This window comes from Carassius gibelio, chromosome A2, assembly GCF_023724105.1.
Source record: "Carassius gibelio isolate Cgi1373 ecotype wild population from Czech Republic chromosome A2, carGib1.2-hapl.c, whole genome shotgun sequence".
Classification (NCBI taxonomy): domain Eukaryota; kingdom Metazoa; phylum Chordata; class Actinopteri; order Cypriniformes; family Cyprinidae; genus Carassius; species Carassius gibelio.
The window spans coordinates 22366784-22394533 of record NC_068372.1 but is presented as its reverse complement, the minus strand read 5'-3'; the positions used below and the strand labels follow the sequence as shown (position 1 = coordinate 22394533).

At 37.9% G+C, this 27750-nt stretch overlaps 1 protein-coding gene across 3 annotated transcripts; it reads left to right on the top strand.

The window, feature by feature from the left end:
• The first annotated feature begins 7 nt into the window (after nt 1-7).
• Nucleotides 8-27522, top strand: LOC128031490 (guanine nucleotide-binding protein G(I)/G(S)/G(O) subunit gamma-7). 3 transcript variants are annotated; one of them, XM_052619789.1, is made up of 4 exons: nt 8-438; nt 3606-3667; nt 22329-22447; nt 24617-27522. In XM_052619789.1, exons 3-4 carry the CDS (start codon nt 22367-22369, stop codon nt 24740-24742), a joined length of 207 nt encoding a protein of 68 aa, XP_052475749.1. In that variant the 5' UTR covers nt 8-438; nt 3606-3667; nt 22329-22366; the 3' UTR covers nt 24743-27522. The 3 variants fall into 3 exon arrangements, with proteins under 3 accessions (XP_052475749.1, XP_052475757.1, XP_052475755.1); XM_052619797.1 differs by lacking the exons at nt 8-438; nt 3606-3667 and adding an exon at nt 15277-15413; XM_052619795.1 differs by lacking the exons at nt 8-438; nt 3606-3667 and adding an exon at nt 17467-17609.
• The last annotated feature ends 228 nt before the right edge of the window (nt 27523-27750 follow it).

The window sequence follows — 27750 nt, the reverse complement described above, 5'->3', positions numbered from 1 at the left end:
CTGCGGTGCAAGACGGGCTCGGGTTCGGTGCGCCCAAATGTGCTGGTTTATGAAGACTGGGTCGATGAACCGCTGCGTGAAGTGTGCTTCTCTGAGCGCTCGACAGCTCAGAAGCCGAAAAACCCCATAGAACAGCAAAACAGTTCACCGACAGACGCAACCAAACCCGTTGGCTCCCGATGAGGGTGGAGAGGGCAGGGCTGACGAAACTGATTGGTTTTCGATTTTAACGAAGAGCCGCCTTATTTCACTCAGAACCGACTCAGCTTTTTCCCAGGAGAGAAAAGCAAGTTTGTGTGCGAGAACGCTGTCACCAGTGGTGGGGGGACTGACTGGGTGGACACTGGTGCACGGAGGGGGTGGTGTTTGTTTGGTAGGGGGGTAACAATCTGCGCGAACCTGGCCCTTTAAATTACCTCCACAATCACTGTAGACGAGGTGAGTATACAACAAGCTCTTATTTTCTTCCTTCCTTCAGGTTTGCAATCAAGCATCCGTTTGCTCTGCCGAAACGTCTGTGTTTTTCAATGCGTTTGCGTTAGGCGCTCCACTCCACCGGTGTCACGAATCCGAAACCGCTTGAATTTTTCTAGCGTTGTCCTATGGGGCGGGGAGTGGGCTTTTTATCAATAATATTTAGTACAGTGTACATTTTATGTGTCTGCTTTGAAAAAAAAAAATGTCAGGCCAAGCTTGGCATTTGGGTGTTTGCGTGAATCAAGCTTTGCTGTTTGGCTCAAACTAAAGCTTAACAGGCGAGAACCAGCAGCTTTCCTGCGCCTCCTGTCAACACTTTTACGCCTTATATATATAATCTTATTCTGTGGCTGTTTTTTAAAGCGCCGGGTCTTCGTGGGCTTGTACATTGTATACATCGTTTGACGGAGTCTTCAGAGCTATAGGCAGGGAGGCGTACATAGTGTACCATTTGTCAAAATGCCCGCATTGTCTTTCCATCAGTGTGAGCAAGGCCTACCAACAGCAACAGAGATCTGGAGCAAAATGCTGTGCGTTATGGCAGATATGCAAGTGACTGCACTTCTGCATCGTTTTGGGTTGATTTATTGTGACGATGTCAGGATCAAAAATTGCCTGAATGCAGCTATACAGCTCTGGTCTTTGAAAAAGCTAAAAAACTAACAAGCAGCACTAATATCAGCTTTACAGGCCTGCTTTTTCTTACATTCATGCTTTAGTTTACTTATAGGCTTGTGCATAATTAATAGACATGAAAATTTCCTTTCTATAGAACTTTTCTCAATAGATCTCGGTTCATAGTAGCTCTATAGAATATCCAGTGAACCACCCACTGGGGCGAAGGAACAGAAAACTGTAAGATGTTTAGATGAACAGGGGGAAAACCTTGAGAAGAACCAGACTCGGCATGGGGAGCCCATCCTTCTTTGGCAAGACTATTACAATAAATGTGGACAGCCAAATATCATCTAGTTACTTCCTGTGGGTATTACTAGTCATGTTTAGTCACATTTTATATAATGTAATGCTATTCAATAATTTATATTATTTGAAGTCGTTTCATTACATGACTTGAAAGACGAAGCAAGTTGTCAGTGAAGCATCTAAAAAAAAAAAAAAAGTTTATATATAGACTTCATCATACCTGTTTGAGTTTGTTGCTTGTTGCAGTTCTCCAGTGGTCTGTTGTATTATAATATTTTTTATTATGCATGCCAAGTTCATTTTTGTTGTCATAGTTCTCCTTTATAGGGAAATCTCAGAGTGGGTTTAAATAACTAGGCTCCTCCTGAACATTAAGAGCAGGTACATTCAACAAATAAAGTATTTGATTTGCTCTGGTCAATGGACATACCACATTTGGAGAGCTGATGGATCCTCTCCTGTTTACCTGTTATAGAAAGTGACCTCATGGTGAGCCATTATCACGGTTTTGGCAACATTACCATACTGAGCCACAGAATTCACAATGTGCTAGTACACAGTGCACTGGGTTTGGTTAGATTCACTACAAAAGTCCTGACTGCTATGCCATGTCCTATTGATGCTGTATACTCACCTGAAATATGCTATTTCAGGTCTTTTATATGTCACATTGTCTAGTGCAGGTGCAAATACTACCTCTCGCTCCCATGAAGCACATATTGACTTAGTGTTTATAATTTAGTAATTTAGCAGCTTATATTAATTTTATATATATATTGTTGAATTACCGATGATACAAAGTATTTAAAATCACTTAGCTTAAACTAATCAGATGGCTTGAAGTGATCTGTATTTTTCCCATGTGAAAGCTTCCAGGGACACGAATAGGCCTATAATTACATCTGGACCTGTGCACTAATTACAGAACAGACTCACTCAACTCACTTATTCCATAGAAACCCTAATTAAAAAATACATTTATTTTACACGGTACACACATTTTCTGTATACAGTAACAGATGGTTGGCAAGTGGTTGGCCACTTTGTTTTGCTTGGCTAGGATCATACTCAGGCTCCACTGAATGAGATGAGATTAATTATTCATAGGTTTTGATTTTGCCGCCTCACATCTCTCTCATTTTACTCTGGTTTGCCTTGTTGGAAGTGTTTGTTTTGACAGCATGAATAATGGTTATAGCTGTAACGTACATTATTTCACCATCTCGTGTACTACTTTGAAACCTTATGAAGAAAGTGCTGTAATTTATCAGTAGGTTATACATTTGTTGGGTTATTTTATTTCTAATGCATTATTGCATATTTATAAGATTGATTTATTGTGAAATGTTTAACTATTAATATAAAAGTATATTAGGCTGGTGTATTTTTAGTGTGACATGGGATTTAAAAAAATCTGTATATATTATAGTAGTGTAATAGAAGTCAATGATATTAAAACATTAAATGGTATTATTAGTTGAAAAAGAAAAGACTAAATATTTTGTCAATTATGATTCTGTGTATGTAGTACCAATTCACAGACTGTAACCCAAGTGAAAATATGGTAGAATTTACTGTATGTGTACACTTGCTTGGTTAAAGCCTGTCTGAGCATATTTCCATGTCATGATTAGAGGGGGATAAAAACAAAACCTCACAGATGGTGGTGGGGGAGATTAATTCTGCATAGCTACTAAAAGTAGATTAAGATTGCAATAATGCTACTTCTGACCTAATCTGTATTATATCAATTATGTTAGTGGCCTTGTATCAGAACACTGCCCCCTGGTGATCAAATAGATTTCTTTTTCTAATTTAGCACTGGATGTTTATAGTTTATTTTTTTATATGATGTAGTTATTATTTTTATTTATGCATTTATTTATGGTTGTTTTATAAATATATATATATATATATATATATATATATATATATATATATATATATATATATATATATACACACACACACACACATCATATTAAACAATGTTTTGCTTGTGACATACTTTTTTTGATATTTACTTTTTTGGTTGGTTAAGTCACTTTTAAATTGAAATATCCCTTTTGTAGCAATAATATTATTTACAGATAAAACTTTTATCATTCAATTACGCAGAGACCGCTCTAATAGGTAAATAACACATTGCTTGAATCTTGACTTGTTATGATAAATAATTTGTACCTTGTGTTTGTGTTTTCTAGACCAGCAAAGTTGCCTGCAGGTCCCTGAGCCAGCTTTACTCTCCAGCCTCTCCATCATCCAGGTAAGACAAAGTTACCAAATAAAAAAGTTCTACTGATCTGAATATGAATGCAGATGTTTGTTACGTTTGTACTCTGTTGGCAGGGAATTTTATATTGAGGCCTACGGGTTATCTAATGCAGCATGACAATTTTTGACCACACGGGGGCGTCAAAGTGTCAATATTCCTCTGATTCATGCATATAATCTTTGCAGCCTTTAATAAACCGTATCCATAGCAACCACCCAGGTCCACAGTCCAGTTTTGTTAGAGATAGATGAGGCCCCCTTGTTGTTCAGCGCTGATGTATAGACAATTGATGTGTATGTGCTTTTAAACTGCGTATTGCTTGTAATTGACATGTTGTTTGCACATTTGATAAAAGATAGGGATTTGGATCCTATGTTTGATTTGTTTAGAAATCAAACAAGGAAAGCAAAGCAACAGTAATTTGGACAATTTTTTTTGTTTGTTTTTTGATTGTATGAGGTTAATTATATTTTAACTGCATTATTTGTGTAGAGCTGAAAGTTTTTATTTGTAGTATCTCTGTTTGTTACAGAAGTCTTAAGAGGCCGTTGATTAAGATTGCTTTTCTTTCGTGTTTTCTTATTATCACGACTTAATTTTAAAATAAATTCGTGAAAATGAGAAAACTTTTGTTATATCAACATCACAATCAAATAAAGTCGTGATAATGAGAAAACAACCTTCCTCGGTACAGAACCCCTTCAGCTCTGGGATGCTGGTGGGTTTCCTCCTATGACCTGCCCTCAGGTCCTTTCACAACATTTCAGTTGGATTAAGTCTGGACTTTGACCAGACCATTCCAAAACATTAACTTTGTTCTTCTTTAACCATTCTTTGGTAGAACGACTTTTGCTTGGGGTTCATTGTTTTGCTGCATGACCCACTTTCTCTTGAGATTCAGTTCTTGGACAGATGTCATGACATTTTCCTTTAGAATTTGCTGGTATAATTCAGAAAATCATTTTTCCATCAAGCCATCGTGGCCCAGATGCAGCAAACAGGCCCAAACCATGAAACTACCACCAGCATGTTTCATAGATGGGATGAGGTTCTTATGCTGGAATGTAGTGTTTTCCTTTCTCCAAACATAACGCTTCTCATTTAAACCAAAAAGCCTTCTGGTCTGTCAGCATGATCTTTAGCAAACTGCAGACGAGCAGCAATTGATTGACTGAAATGTTTCTTTCTGTGTTGAAAGAAATAATAATAAATTCTAAGTTAAATAATAAATGCATTTTTTTTGAATATGTATAAGATTATGTAAATACATCTAAGGAGTACAGTAGTCACATATAAGCGTGCCATACATACTCTGCTCCAAAGAGTGGCAGTATAGGACTTCACTACAGAGGCTCTGCTTTTGTTTTCCACTGCGATTCCATCTCTTGCTTCATTCTGCTCAGTCTAGACTGAACAAAACCCCTGACCAGATTCTTGCTGCCTTGCGTCAGCTGACTGACTCACAGACTGTGGGGGGAAAGTATGGGGTCCTGTTTGGAAAAACATGCTTCAGGGAAAACACCTTCTGATACTTCTGTCAGAATTTTACACGAACACAGTGTCTGGTTTTATCTAGGGATGATTTTTATGAGGCAAACAGGAAATGTACTGTAGGGACTGTGGTCATTTCTGTTTTTGCATACGCTGAGTAGAAGCCTGCAGTGATTGCTAGACAGTCATGCATGTCTTGCATTGACTTTCAGACTAAAACAATAAGCTGTTGGATAATTCCATATGTAATTACTGATCATGGCTAATATGTGACATCTTTTTCTTTAATAATCAATGCAGTAAATTTTAATTGTAGCCTTTTAAGTGCTAAAAATATGAGAAAAGGCAGTGCCAAAAATAACTACAGAACATGTGATAGATTTTGAGATGTTTGGCAAGCTAAAGAAGGTTGTTATTCAACCGATGGATGTGTGGTCTCTAGTTCAATACCCCACACTTAAGTCCTTAACTCTGTCTGTGTTGTGAAAGAGCTGAAGGTGTTATGAAAGGCTTGGTGAGATAGAGGCTTCAAAATTGCCCGGGTCATGATGACTATGCTATTTGTGTAGTGAGCTTTTAAAAATATGAGTCAGCAATTTTTTTCCAGTTGGATGAGCAGAGTGGATGAAACATTTGGACTAACTGACATCAACATCATTTCATATTCCTCAGGTACATGACAGGTGCCGGTAGTTGTTGCATAAACGATCTGCCCTTCCTCACAGAGACAGTAGGTCTCTTGGGAATGCACTTGTAACTGCTTATATCACTTCCCTGAAGGCCCACATGGCAGGATTATGTAGCAGCTTTTATAATGTGCTATATTATATGCTTGCAAGTGCTAGAGATGCAAGACAAGTGCTAGAGATGCAAGCACACAGAGCAGCTTATCCAAAGATAATGACTACTGTGTGTGATGTGGACTAGGTTGCATTATAAAAGAGTGTTGTTATTTTCACCATTGCCTCTTCATGATCTCCTTGGCATTCAGAAGTCCATGTTCAGCTCGACTGTTGGCTGCATTCCTGCTGCTCTTTGCTCGCTTTCATTTATGCCGTTAAAAGAGGAATGTCACGTGGGAGAAAGTGAGTAACGGTTGCTGATGCACTCCCTCCTTCCTCCTCTCCTTGTTTTATGCTCATGTACTCCCCAGCATATAGATAGATCAGTCTCCCACTCTCACCTACATGTGCGGAGGGGTGTGTGTGTGTGTGTGCGTGTGTGTGTGTGTGTGGCCCACTCTAGCTCATGCATTGCAGCTGGGGGTGCATTGGATTGCACATTTACTACTTGCACACTACCGCCTCCGTCACTCCTCCTCCTCTTATATAGTATTTTACTTAATGCTGTTTTAGTGGGCTATACGCACATTTGCAGAGATTTATTAAGATTAATATAGTGTCACTTTCAATCATATTAGTATATTTGCATTTACATTATATTTTGTGCATTTACCTTAAGTGAGGAACATAAGCAATTTATCACGAAGCCAACAATTTTCAAAAAATAATATTACATTTAGTAAAAATATTAATAATAATAATATACAATTATATAAGAATGATAATAATGTTATTTTTATTCAATATATCATTATTATATAAATTATTATTATAAAACATGAATTGTTGGAAAATGTGAGAAAACGCACAATGTATAGGAAGCAGTATGCTCGTATTGTGATAAAGTGTTACAGCAAATATTATGGGAATGTAATGAAACATTTCCCTAATGACTTACCCTGGGCCCTGTTTGCATCGCCAGATATATTTGCATGAAAGTTTTCATCCATGTCTGTGCTAGACTGATGGCTAGAGGGTAGTTGCATGTTTTGAATGGCTGTAAGTTCCAGTGAACTACTGAAGTGTTGCAGGAATGATGCTTGTAACGTTCCTTTTACTGGAATTTTAATGAATCCTTCTTAGAAAACTTAAGCTTAGACAGTTTATTTTTTATTTTTTTTTATTTTTTAGTTGAGTTGCACACTGAAAGGAATTGTTCTGGAAGTGTATAATATGTTTGAAGTTGTTGATGATTACATCTGGAACATAAAGTCTTTATTCTGTTATGCTTTATGTGTTCTGGCTGATTTGATAACATAATCGTTCTGAGCAACTTGTCTGGTGTACTAGCAGTAAGCTACTCTCTGTTCTGCTTTCTAAACAACATCAACAAACTCAAAGTTCATGAGCATTCATGCTGCTATCTCTCACCTTTCCAAATAAACTAGCTGTATAAGGTGTAAGTCAGCTGATTATAAAGCCAAATATAGAACCGCAGGCTGTTTGTCAGCATTTCACTGTTCATGTGAATTCTGAGCTGTTTTGCATTGAGGCTGCATGTTACCAGCATAGAGCATATTTGGAATTGCAAACTACTATATAACTTGTTCTGCAGTATGTAGACTGTGCATGGTATGCAAAGATTATGTGTGCATAGAATAACTGGATCAACAAATTTGCAGTATACAACCTGAGCACACAGTGTGGAATCCTGTATTCCACAGTGCCATATACTCAACTCAAACCTCTATTGCTAGTGTGGCAAATTAAAGCTGCAGTCCGTAACTTTTTGGGGTTAAAAATGATCCAAAATCAATACTTGAGCAAATACATAACCAGCCAGTGTTTAAAACCATCACCTTACCCCTTAACCTAATTTACAATGGTTGATTTATAATAATAATTTGAGTTGTATGGGTAGGTTTTCATTGGAAATTTGAGCATGTCACTGCATCATTACATCATGTCAGTAAACATAAAGAAGTTGTCCTGGCTACGAGGCTATCACATGTGAGGATACTGCAGGTGGCAGATCATTTAATTATAGAGTATTTCCACAGCAGCTGGAATAATTATGTCAAAAAATCATTTTGATGGCGGATTGTAATAAAGAAAGATTATATTAAACACATGTCAATTATATTAAATGATATTGCCGTTTTAAATGTGCTTCTGATTACAGATAGCCTGGGTTTACACAAGATGTGTATTTTAAAGACAATCAGTTCGATGGGAGCATAGTTTGCTTTTTGGGTTAAAATAATTTCTTACTATGAAATTCGAATGATGTGACAATTAGAGATTAGATTGTACAGAAATTGAAATCGACATGCTAATACACAGTTATTACAGTTATACTCATAGTCACGTAATGCTGATGTTGTTAACATTAATAATTTGCGAATAAAGTATGACAAAAATAATAATTTTCAGGGTTTAATGTGATATGAGCTAATTGATCGTTAGATTAAATCACCACTGGCAGCGTGATTTATTGTAATGCTTTTTTCCTCAGTTGGTCAGAACAAAGCATGGCAGACTTTTTTAGATGACAGTATATGGTGAAGATTCTTATGTAAGTCATATATTCCAAGATGTAGGTGAGAATCTGTGATTACTAAAGCCCAATTTATATGTAGGCTATGTGTAGTATGGCGTAACCTGACGTGCACCTCTCCGAAAATGTGTCAATTCTACGCAGTCAGCAAGCTCTGTGATTGGTCTGTTAGAACCCCTCCCTTCGTATGTGCTTGAGTTTTGTGTGTGTTTATGTGCACTTTAATATATTTAAATTTTACACCTTCTTATACAAAATGAAACAAAGCAAAGAACAAGTGTCTTATCATTTATTATAATAACGTTACATAGGATTATGCATCACTAGTTGTCCGCGACCAACAGTGTTGATCTGCCGTGGTACAACTCCTTGTGGAGATTGGAATAATGCCATCTTCTCTTGTTCCGTTGTTGTCTCCTTTTTGTAGTTTTAAATAATGATTGAATGATTTGATATTTATTTGCTGCTTTCACGGCTATAATGCTTCTATGATGAGCCGCTTCTTCTGCTTTTGCTGTGGTCTACAGGTTACACCAGCAGCATGCCCGTGGAGGCTGCAGACTAGCGTGTGTACTGCATGTCGACGGAGTCAATGACGCAGAAGTATAAATGAAAACTGACGCATAGCCTACGGCGTAAAGGTTATGGCTTAGGTCCAATGCAGAAGTATAAATCAGCCTTAAGTACAGTGAATATTCACACCGGTGCAGTGCTGACAGCTACTCATTCACCTCAAAACAGATTTATCCGCGCTGGATCACAATCTGGAAAGAACTGCAATTCCAGGTCTTCAAACATAGATGGCGACAAAGAGGCAAAACTTACGGACTTTAGCTTTAACCGAAAGTGATATCGACTGTTATTTATTTATTTGTTTTCTTCTAATAAATAAATAAATAGTATATATTTATAATAAGTTTGTGTATATATTATAAGATGTGTGTATAAATTTAACATTACTTCATATTAAATTTACTGTATTGCATAAATTAATAATGCAATAATTCAAATTTACTGTAGAAAGTATAGTGTATAACATTCAAGCATTATTTCTCACATTTGAGGCATTTAAAAAATGACACCGATGTGCTGTGACGAGGCTAGTCATGTAGTGGGAGATAATGGCTAACCCGTGGCCACTGGCATCCAAGACTCAACTTTGACCCAAGTCTGAAACAAGTTGACCCTTTCCCATGGCTAGACGGGGGATCCTGGCTGCCCCAAACCCCACCCAGAGTGCAATCATGGGAACAGGGTGCTGCAGCTGACACCTGGCTGTTTTGCCACCAACACAGCAAAACATTTTTTTTGTCCTACAGCTAAACACTTGAAACAACACTAACTGTAATATCGACCTCTCTTATATGAAATTGCTAATTATACTGCTTTTCTTTTTGATGCCCTTAAAGGCTCGGCAGATATTCAGATAGTAGTCTTGGAGTGGACTAGGCTGTCTGCCGGTGTTGGTGATAAATACAGTTTTCCTCTCATACTTAAGCAAGTAGGTTAAGCTTTTTTAGGGCCTTTCCACGCTTTGTATTTTTAGGGCCTTTCCACGCTTTGTTAACGTCCTCACCATTGGGAAGATTTAAGAGAAGAGGTGTGGCTTCCGAAAACTGAATCCTGTCCTGCAAACCAAGACCAAAGGTTTAGCAGTCATACATAACTGCTCAGGGGAAAACCTGTTTTCATGAGTTTCGGTTTAGTCTAAGGCTGCATGATTTATTTTTCAAGCATTTCTATTTAAATTAAAATAACACATTCTTTTTCATGGCTATACACATTCAAAACAAGCTAAAATTTGATTCCTAAATTATTTAATTGCTGTTTTATCTTTTAATCGAGACTATCAAATTATCATGATCATTTTTGTAGTTAATTGCGCAGCTTTAGTTAGATCTCTGCAATATTTAACCATGCTGGAAGAAGGATGTGTCATTTAAGAATGCTGTTGTTTTTTTAAATGCATCATACCAATTGTCTGTGTGATGCATTTAAAAAAACAACAGCATTCTTGGCACTTGACCAGGTCTTTACAGGTAGTCCTGCAATAGAGGAAGAAGCTCAAAGACTCTCATTTGTTTACTTTCTTCAGGTCAAGGATATATGTTGTATTTGTTTTTGTTTTTTTACCATTTACAGGAACAGTTTTCCTGACTGACTCCATTTCACTGCAACAACAACAAAAACACTTTGCACTCAGTCACCTGTCCCAATAGCATATCTAATTGGATCATCCTAGCATCCTTTCCATGTAGTCCTTTGCATGTAAACAGACCTGGTAGGTCTAATGTGGTACAGAAGTCAGTTACACTCTTTTCACTGAGGGTGGCTTGTTTGGGAAAGCAAGAGTGAGGTTTAACACCTGTGCAGCTGATACCTGCAGCAGTCCTTCTCAGCAGGAGTCCAGTGGGGACCAGGTCAGAAATCTTCTGCCATGCATGTGAACTGTCTGCTTCACGCAGTTTCACAACAGAGGTGTGAAATGCACTACCATATATCTCTCTAATGCCCTGCTGTTTTAGGTGGCGGCAGACACCGAGAGCGACTGCAGACTGACTCTGAACATTCCGTCTCATTCTCTCTCACCCCCTTGGTCACCATTTATAAAACTGTGTTACATTAGTCAATTGTCACTTTAATAAAGCTGCCTCCACTCCTGCCATAGTAATTATCAAAATTTGTCTCCATTACAAGTCATGTGCAATTGATTCCATGTGCTTCAGTTTGGAAACGTCTCTCTTGTACAATAATGACTTGTTCTACCTAAGAGGAGGCCTTTTAAACATTGTGTGATTTATACTCGACTACATGACAGATAAATGAATCAGTTACCTTTCAATGGGCTGTGTGTTGGCCTGTGTACATATGCATGAGATCGATAGTTTACAAAAACAATCAACTCCGCTAACTGTTTAAAAAAAAAACTCTACACAAATGACATATAATTTATTAATTATAATAAACTTAATAAGCTTGTTTTGCTGTTTTCTTTGTGATTTGTTTAACGGGAGTTTAACATGAGCCATAACATTTAAAGGCAAGCATTAAACAAATGTCATGTGAAAATATTCTTTATGTTGATACTTTATTAATTTTGGCATTCGATGTGTGAATATTTTCATGATTTTTATAAAAATAAGTATTAATGTTACGTGTAATCTGTGCAAATCAGTGTTAGTTTTAGCATTATTTACAATATTTTCTGCAATACAAGTCAAATATTAGGCTACTGTAATGATGGGTCGAATGATGAAGGGGAGATGAGGCGGATCCAGGTGCAGATGATGGAGTAAAACAAGAAACAAAGTGCAAGTGCAAAACCAGGCAAACAAGACATGAGTATCTACAGAAAAACACAAGAACACAGGCTTAAACAGGGAACAACGCCTGACAATGAACAAGGCAAACACAGGGGTATGTATAATATACAAGTTAACAAGGAGGTGGAGCTGATGAATTGCCATGAAAATTAATAGGGGTAGCTATGGAAACAAACAAGGTAGGCAAAGGAAAAATCATAGACAGTAAAAGAAATGGACACAGCGACCCCATTGGAACTCAATTGAGACAAATGAAGCCCAGTTTTAGCGTTTTTTAGCACTTCCGTTTCTGACGCGCAGACTCAAACGAAGCTTGACGACGTCAGCAACCTGTCTGACAGATGTAAATGTTCTAGTAGCTGTGCGTGCAAACTGCCATCGTTAATCTTGCAGAGACGGCGAGCTTGAGCGGGGAGTTCTTTGTCGTGAGTGAGCAGGAGTAAGTAATCTGATTAATTATTTTGTATAGTATTTTAAAATGTAACGCCAGTACGCCATATTAAGTTAATTGCCTGCGAGCTTCTCCTCCTGTCTGTACGGTAATGCGACAGAGAGTCCAGTGGTTATGACGCAATCGTTAGCCTATTTTTTACAAAAACTGTTTATACGGGGCCATAATGTAACATAGAAGGTAATGGAGCCCTTTATACATTGTCGTGTGTCTTTAGAAATAAATAATGGACAAAAAGAGTCTTTAAACGCCTCAGATGTAAAGTTATTCGCTGTCAAAGTGACGCCAAAATGAATGGGAGTCAATGGGAATGCTAACGCAAGTGAAGTTCTGCTAAAAGATGGCAGCCCCCACCCGACTTCAACTTCCGGTCGAGTTCCTTGCCCCTTGGGAAAAATGGGGACATGAACTAAACACAGGAAACACTTCAACATAAAGGTCCTTGAACAGAGAAACAGAGGAAAAAAACAGAAAAATTCCAAATATTTTTTTTGTTTTGATTTTTGTTTTTCTCTTAACAATGCCGTTTTGACCCAGTGCAATGTATTTTCGGGAAAATATAGTATATACTACTGTTTAAATTTTTCATTAGCTTTTAGTTTTTCTTTTAATGTCAGTTCACATTTTAATTATTTTGCAATGTGCTTGTCATTTTTATTCGTATTTTATATTTCTGTATAAAAAATATGTAAAAATGCATTTGAAGATTTATCCATTTGTTATTTTCACTCGTGGTTTGTGGGCTCTGCTGCAATTGGATTGACCTTGACTGTTTCTAAGTAATGTAATCTTAGCTTACATAATAATAATAATAATAATAATAATAATGATAGGTTCTTAAATCACCAGTGCATGTTTGCATTAAGAGAATGCTTTCCATTAGTGGCTTGTTTGCAGCTTATCATTGCAACAAGAGGGTTAAAATGCAATAAAGTTTATTGGGTTCTTATCTCATGACCATGTTGTAGTCATTGAAGTAGTCTGTATTTATATTTCAAGAAGGAATGGAGAACATTAGGTGAACTGCCTGTTGAACCATATGTATGTGTCTCTGGTTTGTGTATATATTGAACTTGGAGGAGATGTGTGTAATTTGCATCATGGAATGTAGATTCAAGTAAAGCACCATAGTGGTCAGCGGAGGAGGGTGTCAGTATAACTTTGGCTCTTTTCAGATGTAACAGAGATTGTGCATAGGTCATCTAGTGGGCTGTTTGGTGATAGACAAGCTCTGTAGCGCTGCACAACAACACGCTGTCACTTCCTGTGGCTATAATATCAGATTTAAAGAGAAAGAAGCAGGGTTTCCCAGTAAGAATGCAAGAGTCTGGATCAAAGGTCACTTGCCTTTCTCGTAGGCTTGGACAGTTTGCGTAAACATTCTAAATTATACGAAGCCTTTTGCAGGTGTTCTGCAGTACTTTATCTTAGGTATGCACAATATGTCTGTGCCATATTGGTTACTGGCTAGTATTAGGGATTTGTTTTATCAGTAGGAAATATATTTCTCAGTATTTTACATTTAACTGTGCATGCTTCTTACCTCCAGGGTTATTTTAATATTATTTAAATGCTATGCTATTATATTATTTATGAATAATTATTTTATATGAGCTTTTACTTTTATATTTTCAGTTTCAGTTTGTTTCTATATAGCTTTAGCTCATCTTTATTTTTAGTTACAGCAATTTTAGTACTTCAACATTTTTCAGTTAGTTGGTAATGGGCAACATTACTCATTTTTGTTTAGTTTCTCATTAGTTTTTCTTCTAATATTTCATTGATTTACTAAAAACCAGAAATTCAGTATTTAAAAAATTATAATTTAATAACAGAATATATATATCCTGTACTTCCTATAATACTATAATATCCCATACTTTACATATAGTTCTGATGCTTAAATGCACTTTTATCTAGATAAGTTTTTGGTATTTTGGTGTTATTTAGACAAATATTATAATTAATGTCTGCCATTTATCAGTTCTTGACCATGACAAGACTAAGGCAAAATCAGTTTCCCATGTATGTTTGAGTAATTGATTGATTGTCGTTCCTTGAAGTCGGTGTTAAAATAGAAACTGAGGTCATCTTTCCTCCCTTATTGTGACGTCTATATATACGACAGAAACAATGTGTCTTGCTTCTGTTGTTGGGCAGGAGTTTATTTTATCCATTTGATTGTTGTAGTTTGCTATTGCTGTGATCTAATGTAAAAGACAGTTGTCCCGTCATCAGAGAATAGAATTTTAATTTTAGAAAAAGATTAATGTGCATGATTACTTTTTTAATGAAAAACACGACGGTATTTCATAAAATACAAAAACTGTGCATTTTGACATCATTACGACTTTAAGTTAGTAGTGAACAATGCTTTGGTTTTATCAGGGAGCAAAAGTGGGAAGACATGAGCAGTGCTCTTGCGTCACAGGCTGCCTTGACCAGATGAGTCTCGCGTCATCTCAAATATCTCCCAACCTCCACGCATCTACATCCCCCCCCAAGGACGGATCTAACCACGGTGTCCCATCCCAGACCCTTCCAGTCCAAACGCAGTGTTCCTGTTTGCTGGCACAGCTCTGAAAGAGATTGTGGGAAACATGGCTTATGTTTCCACCACCCGTCTTTCTTCTCCACAGCTTAGAATGATACTTGTGGAACGTTTGTTAAACATGGTGCAGACTTTCCAGTGTAAACGGCTGCTCACTCCAATGAGCAGAAAATCAGACCAAATGCTATATTAGGTAGTCGACACATTGGCTCAGAATCCCCCATAAAAAAAATGCCACTCATACTTACTGGAAGCTGCGTTGCACCCCTCAGGAGTTCCCCACTTCCATCTATCAGCTTCCTTTGCCCTTATAAGGAAGTGGCCCGGGGGAGGAAGTCGATTGTTGTGAAAGAGGCCGATTAGTCACTTTCTCTGTTCTGCCCTGTGTGCTTGTTTACTGCCTGATCACAGTGGTTAATTACTAAACACCTGGCTCTGTTTCTCACCTCAGAGGCCTTGTTTGTGTCCAGTGTGCACTCACATTATGCTGGAACCACATGTTTGACACATGAGTGACTGTTGAGTGAGCCAACTCTCCCACTTCTACACACAAGGATCTGACCAGCTTACGTATTCTTGGAGGTCAGTGAATCATTAAAAGTCTGTAGCGATTTGTGCTATCCTGGAAATACTCAATTCTCAGAATAGGAAGAGGGCAAGATGCAGATGTTTGTTTTTTTGTTCCACTGCTGATGTTTATCATGTCCTGCACCTTCCTGAGTCACGTAGAGTTTCTAACATATTTCTATGTTTCGTCATAGAAGAAAAACTGTTTATGCTTCAATTTCTTTCCATCCATGACTGAAATGTAAAAAAAAAAAGAATCACCTATGAAGTAGATCCAGAGAGGGTAAGGCTCTCCCACACATGTTCTTTGTGTTTTGACTAGATACATTTTCTGACCACATCTTTCTGTCACCTTCATTCCAGACTCTGTAGGTGATCATTGTAAATAAATAATTTTCCCTCCTGCCCACGTCTTTAACCCCAGCCTCTTTTATTCTTGCCTCCTCCCAAGGAAGTAGGGAAACACGTTTCTTTGCTTTTCTGGCATTTTCTGGTGACAGGGGTGTTATGCATATTTGAACTTGCCCCTATTTACAGTTTCTGTTGCTGATAGAGTGAACCTTTTACTGTAAAGTGTCACAGTAGTTGTTTGTTTGCAAGTCTTTGCTTAGTTCCATTGCATTGCAGATTGTAAGTATGTGTATGTATACATGTATGTATGTATGTATGTATACTGATGTATATATACCGTATTTTACGGACTGTAAGTCACACTTTTTTTCATAGTTTGGCTGGTCCTGCGACTTATAGTCAGGTGCAGTATACGTTTTTTCCTCATCATGACGTATTTTTGGACTGATGCGACTTATACTCAGGTGCGACTTATAGTCCGAAAAATACGGTACTTATCTCTCAGCTCTCAGCTTTGCCCTCACAAGAATAAATGACATTTTAAAATGCATTCAATTAGACAACTTAAAAAAATTTGTAATAATATTATTTCACAGTATTATTAATATTTCTTACTGTATTTTGGATCAAACAAATACTTAGTTGGTGAGCATTAAAGACCAACCCAAAATTTTTCCTATAAAATGTATTCGTAAAGTACACATAAAGTGTATGACTTGTGTACATCAGTTCAGATGACACTTCAACACAGATACAAATGACTATTTTAATGGCTTTGCAATGGAAGCATCATATGCTAAACACATTAAAGTGGTCACAGAAGCACATCATTATAGACCAGGCTTCAAATACTGCAGTCAGTTTTTTTGCTGTCTGTACTCCAAGGAGTCCTAAAAAGGTCGAAGTACCCTGTTTTATAGTGTGTTCACTATTGCATGATGCATTTGCATCCTATTAAGAGTATTTATGGCTAACATGTGTTGTGAAACCAGGATTTGTGGTCACAATAGCTTCATGTTACATTCAGCATAAATTGCATAGGACACCATTCCTACAATTCCTCCAGCGGGTAAACACATGCTTAATGAATTCCTTAGCATAATTTTTCATGCAAAGGCATTGTCATAAAGTGGATAGACTTGAGCTATTCAGATCTTCTCAAATCCCTCTTTTGTCTGCGTTTTTGTTGAACAAGTTTTTACAGGGTGGTGTAGGTACCACAGAGTGATGCACAATCCAGCAATGCCAGCTCCACCTGTCTGATCAAACTTTTCGGGTGTTGGCGACGTTGAGCCGGTCCCCTCAAGAGTTCACCGTCATCGTCAACATCATTATAATTAAACTGTTAGCGCACCATATTGTTGCTAGGGACCTTTTTTTTTGCATTCAACATATGTCTGCCAGAACTATTATCAGTAATGGTTCTGCAAGGAGCACATTGTATAAGCCTGTCCAAACAATTTCCACCCATTTCAGTCATTTGTCCCTCTGTCTATTTTTCTGTCTGCGTGGTCATGAGTCTGTCTGTCTCGGTGTCTCTCTACACATCCGTTTTTTACCCACACACACAGACACAAGCACACGAATATTCTGTGACCCCTCTGTGCACATGCATGCAAACACCCTGTCACATGAGCTCAGCTGGGAGATGAGAAATCCCATTCATTTCCTTTAATTTTACTTCCTTGACCCTCATTTCCCTTCCCCTCCGTGCTATGCTGGAAAGTCCTGTAAGCCGAGCAAAACACTTCTGGCATTTCAGTGTGCAGCTGATCAAGCTTGAATGTGTTTTCAGTTTCTGATTCTTGTAAAAAGCTTTGCAGTATCTGACTGAGCCTGTCAGGAACAGGAAAGGGTGAGGTATGTAGTCATGTTGATCATTTGGAGTCACATTGGTACAGCATTGCAACTATGTGAACTTATGATGAACTCATGAATTACCATGAATTAGACAAATAATGAATGTTTTGCACACTCTCTGTCTGCAGTTGGATTAAAAAAACAAGACACTCATGCCTTAAACTCACGCTACAGGTTGTGTCAATGTTGCAGCGTCAAAAAAAACGCAATGCTAAGACAAAAAGAGCATTGTTTTGATGTTGCTGCTTTTTCTACTTTTACGTATCCATTTTGCTAATTGATTTACTTTCTACTGTCTGATTGGTGGTTAGCTGGCTTTTAGGATGCTAGCGTACTCCTGAATGTTGCCAGAATTTACTTTTAGCATATATTCGCTTCTAAAAACTGACCAAAAATGGATGATTCATCCTGGACTACACAGATTTTTGTCCAGTCAAATGCTGCATCCCATGCAACAAACTAGCTGGTAGTAAATTATGGATCAGGGCTGATGTAACTGCAGCTTATTGGATTTTTATTTTTACTTTTTTACTTCATGACAAATTACAAGCCTTTGACCAGTTCTGCATAAACTTCCTGTTTCAGTGGTCAGTTTTGAGTTTAGCAAGATTTTATTTGAATTAATACTTGTGTTCAACAAAGATGCATGAAACTAATCAATAGTGATCGCAAGGATATTAATAATGGTACAAGAGATTTTATATTTCAAATAAATAATTGTTGAAACTGTCTATTCATCAGCGAATCAATAATAATAGCCAGCACAACAATAAATTACATTTAAAAGTAGTAAACAGTTATTGTAATTTGTAATAATATTTCACAATGTTACTGATTTTAAATGCAGTCTTTGTGAGCATAAGAAACTTCTTTCAAAAACATTATACTGACCCTGAATCTTTAAACTCAGTAATGGCCATACTGTTTATTACTACTCGTGAATTTAATTGATTTTTTGTTTGTACCAAGCTACTTTAAGCATTATTATAACAACTGAAACTCTCTATGTACAGCATAAAGTACTTGTAGGAATAAGCAGCTATTATTTTCACAAGCTTCTATAATGAGCAGGCACAGATTCCAATGGCCTAAGTAATCACTAGACTCAAATTTCACTGGAAGTCAACTTATGAGGTGATCTTTCCTGGCCAGGCTTGATGGGCCGTTGATCAGGTCTTGTTGACGGTCAGAGCTCTCTCTGTTTTCCTTCCTCTCTCGCCACCACCCTCCCTCTTTTTTCCCTCCCTCGTGCTCCTTGTTTAGAACAGTAATACACGGTATTCCCGCCGAGAGCTCAAAGAGCGGGAATGTAGGGAGGCGTCTGGAGCCTGGGGAGATTACTAAGTGAGCCGGCACGTTGCCATCAGGTGTCCGTTAGAAGGAGGGGATTTTTGATGGAATCTGGCGCTTGATTGGAAAACTGGCGGGAACTACCGCCTCACTTTAAACTTGAGAAAAAAAGTCTGCCTGCAAAGCCACCTGTATCAAAGCAGACTGTGACCAAACAGAATGATGCATACTTCACATTCTCACTTGACCACTGTTTACATGCTGCATCCTGGATTTATACGTGCCTTTTGATTTTTAGATGCTTCAGAGACTTACCAAAGGAGTCATAAGGAGGGAAAAAAAGCATGGCAAGCATGCTTGATTATGTTGTATGGTCTTTTAGTTGCATTTACTGGTAGTACAGTTTGCTAAAGCATTAGGTATCATGAACAACATGTTTTGCAGCATTTATTAAAGCTAATTTATGTCTACAGATAAAGCGTTCTCTATTCTCTGAATATTTTGAGTAAATTGTAATTATTGTTGAATCAAAGTGGCTTAAAATAGCGCACATGGACTCAAGGGTGGGGTGCAGTTTACCAGTGCCCCCTTCCACCTCCTCTTCCTTATAGGTTCAGAATGCCACAGAGTGGAGAAAGAGACGCCTGTTTTGGAGACTTTCATTGGCGCTGCAGACCACAGGGTGTGATTGCACGTGAGCCTGCAGGTTCCAGCCCAGAGAGAGAGAATGAGGAGTGTGTATGTGTTTAAGTCATGGATAAAGGTTAATAATCTTCACTGACTCTGAAGAGAAAATAACGGATCCAGAGGAAGTACAGCACACTCAGTTGTGCCTTGTGAATTTTTTAACCCCCTTTTTGTGGAGTAAATATGTTGTAAAATGTTGGTAAATGCACATTTGTGAGCACCAAACCCCTTGTGAAAAAGTATTCTTTAGCATACTTTAAAAAGAATATGTATTAAAGGAATAATATGCTTTAAAAGAATGCACTACTACTCTTTTTAGATTGCATGTTAATTGCAACAAAATTGAAATATATTAAAGTTTAATTTGCAAACTGCACTTTTAGAAGTTAAGAAACAGTCATGGAAGTGAACTCTCTTTAATTAATTTGATTAATAGTATATTATCTGCAAATACACAATTTTAATTATACTTTTAGATTTGAAGTGCACAAATAAGTGTGTACTGCATAGGGTTATAACTGTAAGTTATCGGAACCAGAACATTTCTATACCCAAACCTACTTATGAAGATCCGTATACTGTAATATATATTGAATTTTTTAATTATTTAAATTAAGTTGACCATATACAGTATTGAGCATCAAGTAGTTGAGTATTGTGCATTTTTCCTCACCACTATTTTTTTTATTGTTTTTTTATTGATTTTAATGGAACCGGAACCGTTAGGCAGAACCAGAAAATTTCTAAATTCCCAACCCTAGAAATGCACCTCCTTGTTTTAATCTGCACTGGTATAGTTGCAATGTAGGCTGTTTGTTGTAGTGCTGAAAGTATAATGCATCTGTGTGGATTCACTTTTTCAAACATACTTAGTTGCAAAAATTCAATTGCAACGCTTAAGCTACATTTCTCACTTTTGTGCATGTAAAATTCACTACTTTTCATTAGATTACATGCAATCATAGAAGTCTACATGGAGCCTATTTGGGACACACTATGGCTCTGTCTATCCAAATCTTGCAGTTTTCTTTTTAAAAGAGGAAAATGTGGTTGGAAACAAAAACTGTGCAGAGAGACATCTAGAGAGGCTTGTATGTTTGAATGAATATGCCAATGTATTTTAGAGTGCTGCAATTATGAATGCAGGGCCGTTGTGCCCATTTCCTGGAATGTAGCACACGGAGCCGTGAAAGAGACCGTGTTTGCTGTGAGAAGACAAAGCCCAGGCACTAAGCAACATGTGTTTAGAACTACGGCCCCACTTCTAGGAACGTCCTGAAATGCCAGGGGTGCTGCGCTGGTTCGGGAGAGCGTGCGTGTGGAGCAAAGGGAGGGGGGCGTACAAGGAGCGTGTTTGTCTCCAGAAAGAACCAAGCCTTTCACTGCCTCCAGTGTTTTCTGTGTTTCTGCGGTTACTTTGATAGTCACCTCTCTGTGGGTGTGCTGATATTAAAATTTACCCAGTGTTGCTAAGTGGTTCTTAAAATGGCTTTTTGGAGGTTGCAGCTGTATGAAAGGCTTGTGTTGAGCAAATCTCCTGAGTCAAAACGATTTATGCTATGAAAGCTGATGACTTTTATTTTTCTCTGGAACACAATTTATTTTCTTTTTTTATACATATAATGAAAGTTAGTGGGATCCAGTGTTTTGGACCCCATTCTTCAAATCATTATGGAAATCTGTCACACACACTTTGTTTGTAAGAACACTTGGTCCTAAAACAAGAAGGGAGAAGATAAGGCTCTGTGTTTAGCCTCAGAGGACAGACGCACCTGTTTTCAGTTGTATCGTTAGTCTGATGGGCCCCCTGAACTGGGTGGTCTGGACTGATGTTACTGGGCAGTTGTGTGGTCGGAGCTGTCAGACAGATATCTTGATTTACATGTATATTATTTATATAGCTAAACTATTCTGGAAGCCTGACCTTCTCAAGTTATCAGACATGATTGTAATATAAAAGGATCGTTCACCCAAAAAGAAAATTTCAGTTTACTCGCCCTCATGTTGTTCCTGATTTTTCCATATATAAAAAATCAGTGAGATTTATTAGGGCCTTTCTCACTGCTTTAGTTCCAGAACTAATGTACAGTACTGAAGCACTGTTATGATTTTGCACAAATTATTTCCCAGTACCATTTAAAGGGTTGCATTCACACCGACCGTCTGTATTAGGACGTGACGTAAGCCGGTCAACAGCGATGTCATTTGTGCATGGCGTTCATACTTACAAATTAAGTTGACACAATGTTTACAGTTAGTTACATGCCGTTTTAAATCATGACGGGTGAGGGCGTTTTCTAACGCGTCTGGCCAATCAATCTCTACTTATGTCACAGTTAGTATCAGTTGTGCGGGTAAGACCCTGCTCCAGAGTAGGAGCTAATTTGGTTCTCGAAAAAGGCAGTCCGGTACTAAAACGCCCAAAAGTAGGTAGTTCCACAATTAGTTCTGGTACTATGAAGAGGTTCCTGCGATGCGAAAGGCCCAAAAACTTCTCTTGCCAGAAAATTGCCCCAACTGATTGAAAAGGTCTTGTTTATACAGGATCTCTAAAAACGGTAATTTACCAGTAAAGACTATATGTGTGAAAGGGGCTAATGTCTTCTAAAAATATTTAGTGAGTTTGATAACAGCTCAAGAAGCATTTTATCTCATTTTCACAAACATTTTTCATATGTGATACTGTGTATGCTTTACATTCTGCTTTCATTTTAATCTTGTTGCATTTTTGTTTTGTTGTAGAATTTTCTTTTATTTGGCACAATACCCAATGGCAGAGAATGTCGACAACTAATAACATAGCCCAGGCCAGGAAGTTGGTGGAGCAGCTGAGGATCGAGGCAGGCTTCGAACGTATTAAGGTACACAAGGTTTCATTATTCTTTCTGTGTAACATGCTCTCTATCAAGCAATGTTTTTTTTTTCTTTTAAATAATGATTGTTAAATTGGTGGCATGATGGTTGCATGAGAAAAACAGTTTGAATAATCCTGTTAAATGTACTGTATTACAAGGTGCCTGTTTGTTTAACACCTTACATCCATGTAGTTCATTAAGTAATATAATGTTACTATGACTATAAACTTGAACTTCTAAAATCTACCTTAAAATGAACCACTATTATAATAAAGGTGGCACAATAGAATAGCCATACAGGTGCATCTCAATAAATTAGAATGTTGTGGAAAAGTTCATTTATTTCAGTAATTCAACTCAAATTGTGAAACTTGTTTATTAAATGAATTCAATGCACACAGACGGAAGTAGTTTCAGTCTTTGGTTCTTTTAATTGTTATGATTTTGGCTCACATTTAACATAAACCCACCAAATTAGAATACTTCATAAGAATTTTTGGTCTTCTGGTATGAAGTATGTTCATTTGCTGTACATTGTCTCAATACTTGGTAGGGGCTCCTTTTGCTTTAATTACTGCCTCAATTCAGCGTGGCATGGATGTGATTAGTTTGTGGCACTGCTGAGGTAGTATGGAAACCCATGTTTCTTTGACAGTGGCCTTCAGCTCATCTGCATTTTTTTGGTCTCTTGTTTCTCATTTTCCTCTTGACAATAGCCCATAGATTCTCTATGGGGTTCAGGTTTGGTGAGTTTGCTGGCCAGTCAAGCACTAACACCATGGTCATTTAACCAACTTTTAGTGCTTTTGGCAGGGTGGGCAGGTGCCAAATCCAGCTGGAAATTGACATCAGAAAGCTGGTCAGAAGAAGGAAGCATGAATTGCTCCAAAATTTCTTACACGGGTGCTGTGACTTTGGTTTTCAAAAAAACACAATGGACCAACACCAGCAGATGACATTGCACCCCAAATCATCACAGACTGTTAGGGTTAGGGTAAGACGTAAGACTGGACTTTAAGCAACTAGGGCTATGAGCTTCTCCAGCCTACCTTCAGACTCTAGGACCTTGGTTTCCAAGAGGACTTTGGACCACTGGGCAACAGTCCAGTTCTTTCTTCTCCTTAGTCCAGGTAAGACGCCTCTGACGTTGTCTGTGGTTTAGCTAATTCCTTGACACGTCTGTGTGTGTGGTGGCTCTTGATGCCTTGACCCCAGCCTCAGTCTGTTCCTTGTGAAGTTCACTCTAATTCTTGAATCAATTTTGCTAGACAATCCTCATTAGGCTGCGGTTTTCTCGGTTGGTCGTGCATCTTTTTCTTCCACACTTTTTCCTTCCACTCAACTTTCTGTTAACATGCTTGGATACAGCAATCTGTGAATAGCCTGCTTCTTTTGCAATGAATGTTTGTGGCTTACCCTCCTCGTGAAGGGTGTCAATGATTGTCTTCTGGACAACAGGCAGATCAGCAGTCTTCCCCATGATAGAGTAGCCTAGTGAACCAAAGAGACTATTTTTAAGGCTCAGGAAACCTTTGCAGTTGTTCTGAGTTGTTTAGCTGATTGGCATGTCATTATATTCTAATTTGTTGAGATAGTGAATGGGTGGGTTTTTGTTAAATGTAAACCAAAATCATCACAATTAAAAGAACCAAAGACTTAAGTCTGTGTGCATTGAATTTATTTAATACACAAGTTTCACAATTTGAGTTGAATTACTGAAATAAATTAACTTTTCCATGACAATCCGAGTTCATCTTAAGAGCCCTCATATATAGACAATTCACAGGTTCATGCATGATTCATCAGGGTAACACGAATGGCACTAAAATACGTTCTGATGTACATTCTGATGTACATGTACATTCAATAAGAAATATAGATTTAAAATATTCATTTTTTCACTGTAAATATTAATGTGATACTGTCAGTTTTTTAAGTGTTTTACAGTAAAATGACGTATAATGAAATGTTTAATCATTCACAATTTGCCAATTTTTCACTGTGTTTGACAGTGATCCTCAAATCTTGCTCATGAGATTCACTTTCCTGCAGAGTTTAGCTATAACCCTAATCAAATGCACCTGAGTTTGCTAAGCAATGTCTTCAGGATCAATAGAAAATCACAGGCACGGTTGTTCATTTCTCCTCCTTCCTCTCTCTCTGTCTTTTCCCCAGGTGTCTAAGGCCGCTGCAGACCTCATGAGTTACTGTGAGCAGCATGCCCGCAGTGACCCTCTTCTGGTGGGGGTTCCCACCTCAGAGAATCCTTTCAAAGACAAGAAACCTTGCATCATTCTATAGCTACTTTGTCTAGGCCAGTTACCCCAATCCCTCTTTAACCGCTGCCCATCCCCAGTCAATGGGCAATTCAATCCAACACTTCTTTTACCTGGGATCCACAGTATTCTCCAGAAAATAAACGCAACACTCTCTCGGTAGAAACAAAAAGGGGCAATATCTGAATACCTAGAGTCACGTAGCCCGGCGTTGAGTGAATCTATATGAATGAATCTGCACAGCACACCTGTCTAAATTCCTGCATATAGATGTACTTAACAGGAGGTGGCAGATTTCATATTTGTAAACTATTTCAAAAGATTACACAGAGACTGAGAGATACTCCAGCATGTTTTTCAGTACAGCGGCTGACCTTGTTACCATAGGTGATGGTGGAGAGTAGAGGAAGCTGGTCATGATTATGCTGACTGACTAGCTGGCTAGCCCAGTCACACTGTGCTAAATGCTTGTTCAGTATTAACCCGAATCTGCAAGCTAAAGGTGCATTCTAGATTTAGATTTATTATCAAAACAGCACATTTCATGTTTTACAAAGGGATTCAATGCATTAACCAGAGTTGCCAATATTTTTGTGAGTTTGTGAGCAGTTTTCTTTTTCTTCTCATCAATAAATCTCATTAGGCTTAATTCTTAGTTTTTCCCCCCCTAGTGTTTATACTATATTTCAGAATCCTCAAATACTAAGTTATAAAGGAATACTTTTATATAATGCAGAAAATATATTTACCTAATGATATCCTTCCCAGTGCCGTCCTAATGTGCAGTTCAGTAGAAAAAATGAGCCCTGTTATTTGAGATATTATTTTAGAATGAGTAAACAACATTTGTGGTATTTGGTATCAAATATATCAAACCGTAATGAATATTTAATGAATTATTTGGACATGCCTCATAAAACTGAGTCATTTTGAAGTCGGAGCCCCTAATAAGACCAATTTTATCTTTTTTCTCTAAAACCAAACTTGATTGTAAAATCCACAAAGAAGGAAAAAAAAATGTATAAACTTTCTTTTGGATATGTTCAGAGGTGTTAACTTTGAGAATAGCTGTTTGGATTTGTTTGTTCCAATTTCTTCTTTCTATGGAAACATAGAATCTGGTCATTGAGTATGATACTGTACAGTGTCTGATAACTAAAGCGCATTCTTTCTTTTTTTTGTGGATGTTTTATCCTTTTGTAATCTTTGTGTAATATTTCCGTTTCTTACATCATTCATATTAAACCATCCAGTTTGTCCTATTCAAGGCAAGGCAAAAGATCTAAGCGAAGGAATCGATGGACAGCTCCAGTGCTTGTACATGTGGAATGGATTGTTGATACAATGCCCACGCAAAGTGCTTAAAGGCGTTGTTCGAGGCATGTTTCATGAGGTGGTTTGTGTTGTTAACAGTGCAACAGGCCATCAGGTTTGGCTCAGCCTGAGCAGTCACATGCAAAAGATGAGGTGCAAGGTCAACCCACAACTCTGAATGTCTAATGTGCACCCAGCACATGATGCACAATCTTTTGGAGTGACAGTTTTTTGTGTGTGATGATCCCCAAATAGTCACACACAGTATTCAGCTTAGAGCTAAAACAGAATTCCCCCATTGTCCGGCTTCAAATGCTGGAAAATAACAACAAAGTGCAGGAAATAGGGGCTCGGAGTGGGACAGAGGGGGCCTGTGCTGCTCGCGGCTAATGGGATGCTGTCATCAGCTCCTGCATTAAGAATGACTAAGGCTTGTGGAGGTCACGAGTGCTGTGACTCATCCAGTGATCCACAGAATCACGCTGCTGCCCATCAGTGGACAGAGCTGCTCCAGCGACATCGCTTCCTGTTAAGCCTAAGCAGAGCAGTGTAGTGGCTTAATGCAGTTCAAAGTGGCGAAAAACAGACACTTAAGGAGATAAAGACCCATTTTATTTAAAGATGAAGGATTGTAATTGAATCAGTTCAAGTGTTACAATAGAAACTACGATTTTTCCATCACTTGATGATGTTGCTGCAAAGAAAGTGTCACTTAGTAGTCCACATTAGGATGAAGCCTTTCCAGATATGTGCAAAGTGGTCAAATGCGTATAGCTAGTGCTAAAATAATTCTAGCACTAACGGTTTTTGACCAGGCACCAATCAAACTTGCTGTACCACGTTTGATGGTGTTAAACTGGCGCAAACACTGTGAAAGTCAGCTAAGCTAAGTTAGCTGGTTAGCTTGAGATCTCCACCCTCTTGACTCGCAGTGTTGGGATACACTGTGCTCCAAAGTATAGCGTTTACCTGAAGTATGCTAAAAAAAACTCGCCTGCACTTGGGTTTAATTAGACTCCGCAAGCATTTCGCAGCTTTCTAAGTTTTGAGACCTGCTGTTAGGATGAGGGAGCTTGTCCGTTTCTAATTTTGCATTGCGTGCATCGAGAACACTTAAGGTGCTGAGTTGGCCGTAATACCTTAACCTCAATTCCTCATTCCCAAACGTTGTTCGACTTCACACACCATCAAGTTCTTTCATGACCATGAGAGGTGAGATTTAGGCTTTGTGTGGGCAATATCTGTAGCTGAGTCCTTAGCCAGTAGATTTCAGTCTCAGCCTGTCCCATTACTTTGTGTTTTTTCCTGTGTATGCATATGTATCTTTCTGCCTTGATTATGAAGAAATATATCTATTTTTTGTAATTGTTCTTCTCGGATGTGCCATAAATCATGTTTTCTTGCACACTGTTAATATTTTGTGGATATTGCTGTTTAAAAATTATGACATTGGAAAAAGTAGATGAAATAAAGACAAAATGTTGCTCTGCACTAATGCCGAACTGTTTATTATACATCCTTGACTGATTTGTTGTAAGCAAGTGGAAATGTCACACAAAAATCAGACCTACCAATTTATTATTCTATTTTATATATTTATTTTGTGCAAATAAATTTTGGGACATTTTGAAGTCCTTTGTGCATTAATGTTAAAGTGTGTAAATTCTACACGACAAAAATTATTTGCAAAAGTAATGATAGATTTCAAATGTTTACATG

What these genes read in the sequence shown, in the direction of transcription:
- LOC128031490 (XM_052619789.1), top strand. Translation starts at nt 22,367, where the DNA reads ATGTCGACAACTAATAACATAGCCCAGGCCAGGAAGTTGGTGGAGCAG. An exon ending in CAGGCTTCGAACGTATTAAG is followed by an intron (nt 22,448 to 24,616) that starts GTACACAAGGTT and finishes TCTTTTCCCCAG; the next exon opens with GTGTCTAAGGCCGCTGCAGA.